Source organism: Pteropus vampyrus, unplaced genomic scaffold (assembly GCF_000151845.1).
Source record: "Pteropus vampyrus isolate Shadow unplaced genomic scaffold, Pvam_2.0 Scaffold337, whole genome shotgun sequence".
Classification (NCBI taxonomy): domain Eukaryota; kingdom Metazoa; phylum Chordata; class Mammalia; order Chiroptera; family Pteropodidae; genus Pteropus; species Pteropus vampyrus.
Window position 1 is genome coordinate 1,746,324 of NW_011889118.1, and position 8,807 is coordinate 1,755,130.

The 8,807-nt window shown below is 45.3% G+C and overlaps 1 protein-coding gene across 1 annotated transcript in view; it reads left to right on the forward strand.

Moving 5' to 3' along the window:
- LOC111730876 (store-operated calcium entry regulator STIMATE) overlaps positions 1-8,807 on the forward strand; it is a 41,986-nt gene that overhangs the window by 29,040 nt on the left and 4,139 nt on the right. Inside the window, exon 2 of the mRNA XM_023522296.1 lies at positions 8,721-8,769. Coding sequence (XP_023378064.1) covers positions 8,721-8,769 — 49 coding nt within the window. The remainder of the gene's footprint in view (positions 1-8,720; positions 8,770-8,807) is intronic.

An 8,807-nucleotide genomic window follows, 5' to 3' on the forward strand; every position in this document is an offset into this window, starting at 1 on the left:
GGGGGCGGGGATTATGAGAAGAAGAATGGAGTAGGGGGAACCCATTAAGGCAGAGGAGATGGCCCCTTTTTGCTTTTGTGGAGAGATTGTTATATTAGATCTAGATTGTGCCATTTTTTGCCTTAGGCAGATCTTTTGACCTTATCTATAAAATGAGAATGATACCTTTCAGGGTTGTCATAAAGATTGGCCATTATGATGTAAAGTACCCAGTGAGTGGTGGTAGCCGCTTTTCTCTCCATATTGACCCTATTAAATAGACAGCTGAGGAAACTTAGACCTAAAGAGTTAAGTGACTTGCTTAAAATAAAATTGTTGGTAAAGCGGGGACTAAATTTCAGACCACCCCTAACTAGGCTGCCTTTAGTTCCTTGCCATAAGAATCACCTGGCTCTTCATTTCTCCTTGAAAAATAGCCCAACTTGGGTTTAAAACTCGTAGACCAGAATTTAGTCATATGGCTACACCCAGCTGCAAGGGAGGCTGGAAATGCATTCTGCAAGCTACTTAAGAGAATTCCCTTGGTAAGGAAGAGAGAGGAGGGTGGGTTTGCTGGAGGCAACCAACAATCTACCTCACTGTCTTCTGGGACTTTTTCCCTACCTGAAAGAAACTGAGTACCTCTGGGGCTTTTGTACCACTAGGGGTACTAAGGAGGTTTGGGATGGAGCTTAGTTGTGGAGATGATCATTTATATTTTAGGGAATGTGCAGAAACACTTCTGGGTTTTTTCTCAATTGCTGGTTTCATTATTTGAGGTGGATTTGCTCACCCCCCAGGACAGTTTCTGGCCTTTGGGATTGGGGTTCCTGGGCTCATAGAACCAGCAAGGCATGGCTTAAGGTCACTTGTCCAACCAGTGCCAGTTGAAAGAGGCCTGTCCCAGGTGACTCAGATTTTGTCCAAGCTCCACTGATAATTACCTGGTGATCCTGAACAAATCACCCCTCCCCACACTGTTCTCTTCACCTTTTACCCTGAGAGCATTGGATCCTCAAGGACCCTTCTGGCTCTGAGTCAGAGTCCAAGCTGCTGAGTTTATGAGCTGATCTGACAGCAGCTGCTTTGCCACTGGGCTTGCAGTTCAGCTGGGGAAGAGGCTGCTTCCCATTGCTAGGTGAACAGTTTATTACCCTTGACAGGAAGCCTGTGCTGCATGAGGCACTGGCCTGTGGTACAGCTTGAGAAATGAGGCCATCAGGGGTATGATCCAGGTCAGCAGCATGTCACTGGGCGGAAGGCTCCAAAACTGGTATTTTTCTGGCTCCAGGTGATTGGCAGGGGAGTATTTTCTCCAGGGATGAACAATAAAGCATTTAGACTTCTGTCCCTGAGCTCATGATCTCGAGCTCCCTGATACTGGGAGGTGGGAAATCTGCTCACATCCCAAGGTCCATAATCTCACACACAGATTGGTGGTTTTGTGGTGCCAGTGAAGAGCCTGTGACTCTGATTTCCCATAGCCTGTGAGGAGGAACCATCCAAGCTGTCTTCTGTTGTGTCACATTTTGAAATGTCAGAAGCTAAAGTGGCTACTGTTGTGGTCTGTGATCACCTTCCTCCTTTAAGGTTACACTTTAGATGTAAGAATATATTCCATACATTTTATATTGTAATTGAATTGCCTTGGTGGATTTTCATGGCGAAGAGCAGCTCTCTACCAAGAGCCTTACTGGGTTTTCAGTAGCCTCTTCCGGTACTATATTCTGAGCAGGGAGAAATTTTACACTCACATAGTGATAATTAGGGAAATGCCATCAGATAAGGAGGGGCGCAGGGGACTACCACCACTGGTCACCAAGCCTGCAGAATCCCAGTTTACCCCATCTTTATTCAGCTGAAAGCCTTTCTTTTCCCCTGATAGTTAGGAGCCTCTTACCATCTCTTTCACTCCTTGTAACTCTGCTTCTCTCTGGCTGTGCCCAGTATTGGCCAGATAGCTCTCTTAAATTGTGTGGTTTAATTTCAAGAATTGTACTTTTTATGACTCATTTTCTAAATAGGACTACAGCTGCTCTGTGGAGATTATTTTCCTTCCAACTCCTGTGATTTGACTTGTAATGCCACCTTTTATGTCTTCTTCCTTGTGACATAAAAGGAAATTCTCCATGTAAAATTCCAGTTCTCTTAGGCCACTCAACAAGTCCGTGGGGAGGACCAGCCAGCTGAAGCTCTGAGGACAGTGAAGCAGTGCCTGGTCCCCTCCCTCTAGATGTTGACTCAAAGAGGTGTGCAAAATCAAGTGACAGCGTCATGTGAGCAGTCAATGATCTGGCTACTGGTGTGAAACAGGTAGAATTGGGTAATCCACAATTGCCTTCCTTTTGTGTGGCACCAGCAGGAAGAGTGAGCTCTGTGTCCTGGCACCCTCAAGGGAGGGTGTGAGCTGAGGTCGAGCAGGAGGAGCCAAGGGTGTACACCAGAGAGGAGAGCAGGTGGAAGCCTTGCCACCCCACCTGTGCTGGTGGGTGGTGGTGAGCCTTGCAAGTGCCTGGGTACCCAAGTGACCTAATCAGTGCATGCTGCAGCCATGATGAAGCAACCTTTTCAATGATCAAATCGTCAAGGTGAAAGGGTTCACTAGTTTTCTGTGCTGGCAAGGTTGTAGGGGAAATGGGCACTCATGTGAGTTGCTGCAACTTCTGTGGAGAGGAGTGAGACAGAATCAGCTGCACAGAACCTTTGATTCAGCAAGTCCACCACTAGGAATATGCCCACACAGGCAGGGATGGCTCATGGCAATGACGTTCACTGCAGCAGTGCTTGTAGAGTGACTCAGAGATGGCATGGCCACGCCGTGGTATACCACATAGCCTCCAATAAAAGAGGTAGAGGCACGTGTATAGTATCTTAAACTGCAGGGGGATTTTCGGTGAGAGCAGCAAGGATCTGACAGTGTAAACTGTGGGACCATCTGCCTTCCCTTTAAAGAGCCGTCTGTCCATCTTTGCAGTCGCCTAGCATGTATTTGGAAGGATGCACAAGGTCAGGGTGACAGAAGTTGGCCCTGAGAAGGGAAACAGGGACTGGGATTTCAAATGGAAGGGAGACTTTTCAACGAATATGCTTTATACTCCTTGAATTTTTTTTTTTTTTAAGGAAAAGAGAAAAATTGCCTAATTAATTTACTAGGGATGCCGTAACAATCACAGCCTTCTTGACTTTACACAATAGACACTGATTCTTTCACAGTTCTGGAAGCCCGAAGTCCAGAATTGAGGTGTCAGCAGGGCCACGCTCCTTCCAGTGGCTCTAGGGAAGGGTCTTTTCTTATCTGTCCACTTCGGGGATTCCCCGGCTTATGGCTGCCTAAGTCCAGTCTCCGCCTCTGTCTTCACAAGGCCTTTTCCTTTCCCTGTATGTTTTCTACTCTTCCGTCTCATAAGGATACTTGTAATGAGGTTTAGGGCTCACCTTGTTAATCCAGGATGATCTCTTCTCAAATTGTTAACTTAATTACATCTGTAAAGACCCTTTTTCCAAATAAGGTCACCTCGCGAGTATTGCAGGTCAGGATTTGGATATATATTTTTAGGGACCACCATCCAACCCACTACAATTAATTGCCAACCAGATTTGGGGTGCAAAACTCAGCTATATGCTGCTTACAATAGAACCACCTTAAATGTAAAATTGAAAGGAAAGGAATCGAAAAAGATATATCATACAAACACTAACCAAAAGAATGTACTCTGCACTCAGAGCATGGTGCGGGGGTGGAGAAGAACAGGGTTGGGATCCCAGGACCCTCCTAGCGTTCTGGGAGACGCTGGGCTGCCTGCAGGCATAGGAGGAAGGAGGGCTGGAGTGGAGAGTCAGGTTGCAGCTGGCAGGCGCAAGGTCACATGTTTCTTGGAGACCAGGACAGGGTGTCTCAGCCCAGAACTCAGCCCAGGGAGAATGGAAACAGAGAAGAGAGAGAAGACAGGGTCCAGGGCAGGAATGCAGAATACTGTTTGCTTTCCTGAGCATGGGTTCTGTGCCTGCCCCTTCACCTGTTTTCTCTCATTTAATTCTGATGCTAGCCAGGTAGGTCATTGCAGCACATTTTTAACCCCTCTTTCTTTTTTACACAAAGTCACATAGCTAAGTAGTAGCAGAGATAGGACTCAAAGCAATGTTCTGTGTGGCTTTTGGCCACTACTAGTTTTCAAGGGTGACGGGACCCCATGCCTATCTTTGGGGCACTTGTGCATAAAGGCAGAGAGCCTGCTTAGGAGTCCACTCTGGCTTGGAGGCAGTGGCACACAGCATCATTAAAGGAGTGAAATGGGACCCGTTGCTACACACTCCCACAGGCCCCCCTTTTCTGTCCCTTCTCTCCATGCCCCACTGTCCTTTTCCCACTAGGGGCTGTTTCATGCACTGCTCTGTTAGCCTTGGATTCCAGCTCTGGTATCACCGTATCAGGGACAGACCTACACTTGGGGTGTGCCTACTGCCCCCTCCACTAGCCCTACTGCCTCAGGGAACACATGGCATGTATGTTAGAGAAGATGGGTTGCACTTTGCTTTGGCCTCTTGTTCCATCTGTGTCTTTTCCACCCAATAGAAGTACCGAGAAAGATCAGTTGTCCCAGGGCTATGCCTGAGCTACTCTCTGTGTGCCTTTTCATTTGTGGCTTCTGAGGGAGCAGCCGTCAGGCCTCCACAGAGAGTGGGACTGGGTACCTGGCTCACCATCCAAGAGGGACTCGGAGGCAGCCCCTCATTTCCTACCTTCAGAGAAGTCTTGTGTGTCCCCACTTTACCACCGCCTCCACCACCAAAACAAAACCAGAAATGCAGTGAAACAGTGTAAATTCCCCCTCTGGAGTAGTCATTCTTGACTTTTCTCTTTCTCTCTCACCCATCTCCACTCTGTCAGAAAATCCTGTCAGTTCAGTGTTTAAGTTACAACCAAGATCTGATCTCTTATCAACCTCTCCTGCTACCACCCAGACCAACCCACCATTGTTTGACCCTGGGTTAGTGTGGTAGTCTCTGACTGGTCTCCCCGATTCCGCCATTGCCCCTGTGGGTCACAGCTGTCCTGCCACCACCCCCAAGTCACTGCAGGCAAAGGTGGAGCCCTCAGCCTGGTCCACAAGGCCTGGCAGACCTGACCTCATGTCCCACACTCCCCGCCAATTACTGGCCTCAGCCCTCTGCCTGAGGACTGTTCACCCCTTCCCTTCTCCAGGCCTTTGTTCACCTTCCAGACATCCTCATCTGCAGTTGCAGACCCCATCCCCCAGCCCTCCTGTCTCCTTTCCTGCCTTAGTGTCACCCATCGCAGTCTGACATGCTCCAAGTTTGCTCCTCTCTCACCCGAACTAGAATGGAAGGAAGACAAGGATTTTGAAAGATTTTGTCTATTTTACCAAAATATGACTGGACAGATGAACAAATTTTTCTGTTTTTTGTTTTTTTTTTTTCCTACCAAGTTAGATGTGGAGTAGCTTTCTTAATGTCTCTTCTTTAATTAAAAAAAAAAATTGTTTTAGGCTCCGAAATAGTCTAGGGAAAGGGGATGGGAGGAGGAGAGCAGGAGCCACGCTTCTGCTCTTGAGCAGAATCTGTATTCATCCTGAATTCCATCTAAGGCGCTGCTGTGTGAGGCCGCTCCCCGAGCAGGACCGGCCCGCACACACCATTCTTCCTTTCTTGTCTCAGAGCCCAAGTGTGAGTCACATGGCTTCTTCCATGTCCCACTTTGCAGCATTAGCTCAAGTCTCTGACATGAGTTTGTCTTTTTACTTTTAAATTTTTGAAATAAAAACAATGTGAATATGGAAGAATGTTTTAAACCATTCAGAATGATAGAAAAAGTCTATTCTCCTGATTCGTAATTCCTTTCAAAGGTAGCCCTTGTTAATAGTCATATATCCTTCTAGGAAAAAAACATAATATGGTATATGCATAATACCAGCATAAATATGCATCTTTTAAAATGCATATGAACAGAATGATGGTGAGCATACTATTCTCAACGTAATTTGGAAATCTTTTCAAATCGATCCATACAGATCTACCTTGTTTTTAGTAACGAATGTTGTATTGTACCATGATATATATACCCAACCTCATATAAATGGGCATTGATTTCTTTCTGGGGTTTTGTTATGACAGTATTACAGTGAAGATTCATATATATCTTGTCACATGTTTTAGTAATACCCATAGAGCACATACCAGGCAGTGCAGTGCATTGCGCTTTAAAGGGGCATGAGCAAGTAAAATGTTGATAGACATTGTCACATGACCTCTGATTGGTGGCACTAGTTCATTCTTCTAGAGTATGTTTTCCTCTCAACTTTTTATTTGAAAAAGTGTTAAACCTACAGAAAAGTCTAAATAATTTAATAAATACCCAAAATATCTTTCATCTTGTTTCATCTAGTTTCGCCAATTATTGCATTGCCACATGTGTTAGTTTGCTAGGGCCACAATATGGGTGGCTTAAATGACAGAAATTTATTTTCTCACAGTTCTGGAGGCTGGAAGTCTCAGGTCAAGGTGTTGGTGGGTTTGGTTTTTTCTAAGGCCTCTCTCCTTGCAGATGACCACTTTCTCACTGTCCTCACGTGGTCACCCCTCAGTCTATGTGAGTGTCCTAATTTCCTCGTATAAGGATATCAGGTTAGATTAGGAGCCACCTGTATGATCTCATTTTGTCTTTTAAGGTCCTGTCTCTAATACAATCACATTCTGAGGTACTGGGGGTTAGGACTTCAACATATGAATTGAGAGGAGAGACAAAATTTGGTCCATAATACCACATTTTTACTTATAATGATAATATAATTAGACCATTTATAATATAATGTTTATTTTATAATATATCATGTGTAGTTTTTCTCCTGAACCATTTGAAAGTAAATTACAACCATTCTGGTACTTCAGCATGTATCTCCTAAGAATGAGGGCATTCTTCTTCGGATGTGTTTTAATGTTCTTTATTTTATATTGATGGGGACAGATTCCCCTGAGGCAGAAGAGCAAATGACTGGGGGCTTCCCCTCCAGATCACTTTGCCCTGGCCCAGTGTCCTCTGCATCTCCTTCTTGAGGCCCCAGCCCCTTCGTGAGACTTAGGCGCTTGTGGGAAGGAGGCCTCTGCCTTCAAGAGCCATTTGGGCAAGCAGAACTTCTTGGCCTCAACTCCAGATTCTTTAGCATTGTTGATGTTCTGGATCTGTGATGTGTTAACGGAATGACAGACCATCTTACAATTTTACTTGCTTTTTGGTCTCTACCAAAATAACTCTCTAAACATCATACTTCATTTCTGTATACAGACAATCCTTGTTTTGTTAACTGTGGGCTGCCTGTATTCATTTAGAGAAGTAGGATTTATTGATTTGGTCGCTGTTTTCTCTCTCCCTGTCTCCCACCTCCCTTTTCCTGCCCTTCTTTTGTCAACTTGGGGCTCTGCCAGAAGTTGGCTCTTGCTTGCTACCAGTGTAACGCAGCATCCTCTGTGGGCTTGCATCCGTATCTGTTTCTACCACAGTACTTTTGTGTGGGAAAACATCACACATGCAACACTTTCTGTGTTTGTTTTAGTAGATAGAATCCTTGTGGAAATATTCTGTCTGGAGCGTGAATGGACGACAGGACACTTAGAATCTTCTTGTTTATTTCTATTCAGACAGTTGTGTCTGTAGACCCGAGGTGAAAGTGTCAATGTAGAGACTTGGTTTTTTTTTTTCCATTCGAGGTCAGTCAGGCTGTTGCTGAATGAGCACCTCACCCCTACTGACTGACTGTTCTATAACTGGGAGTACCACGCCTGGTACTGTGATGCAGCCAGCATCCTTCCTCAGTCTTTTCCATCCCCAGAAACCCACCTTCTACCCAATTAAGAGCTGCTTTTCTAAAACACAATTCCCCCATGTCTTTGACAGCTTAGCATCTTTCCTGGCTTTTCCTTCTCTACAGGATTCAGTCTAGATGTCTTAGTTGGCAATGAAGATCCTCCTTCATGTGGCCCTGCTCAGTTTGTCTCCCTCGTTACCTGCTATATCAAAACCAAATCAAATTATGCCAAACACACTCTGCCATGTTATGTCCCTGTACCTATGAGCTTGTGGTGTGTGCCCTGTCCAGAATGTACCTCTTTCCCCTTCCTGATCCATTTGCTAAACTACCCAGCCTTCAGGACCTGGCTTGGCCACCTCTCACCAAGGAAGCCTTTCCTGACTAGCACTCTTCCTCCAAACGGGCAGGGCTGGTCATCCTTTTCCTCGTGTCTTCACTCTGCCTCAGAATTGTATGTTTTCTAGCACTTGCCACATACACAATTGTGCCAGACAGCTGCCTTTGCCTTTGTCTCTTCAGTGCCTGGCTTGGAGCAGGCACTCAGTGAATCTTTGGGTGGATGGATAGCTGGATGGATTTGTCATTGGGTAAAGCATATCCTGAAATTACAAGTAGCTACATTCTACTTTGTGATCTTCAGTCCCTATATGAGAGAGCCTTGTCACAAAGAAGAAGAAAATACAATTTTCCACAAACTGTGAGGGGTCATTCTTCCTAAGTGTCCAGTTCTGTAGAGTCTGTACTGGTCAGCAGCAATATAGGGCCTCTGTGACCTTCATGGCTTATTGTACATTGTCATATACTGAAAGAGCTGACACCTTAATGTAAACACTGAGTGTACTGATAACCCAACTTGTCACATGCATTTTGCTTTGTTACTGCTGTGGAAAGCTACTGAATGTCTGTCTTTTCTTTCAGTCAAACGCTTCAGAGAACCAAAGCATGAAAGACGTCCATGGAGGATATGGTAGGTATTTAAATATTAACTCATTCTTAGAATATTTT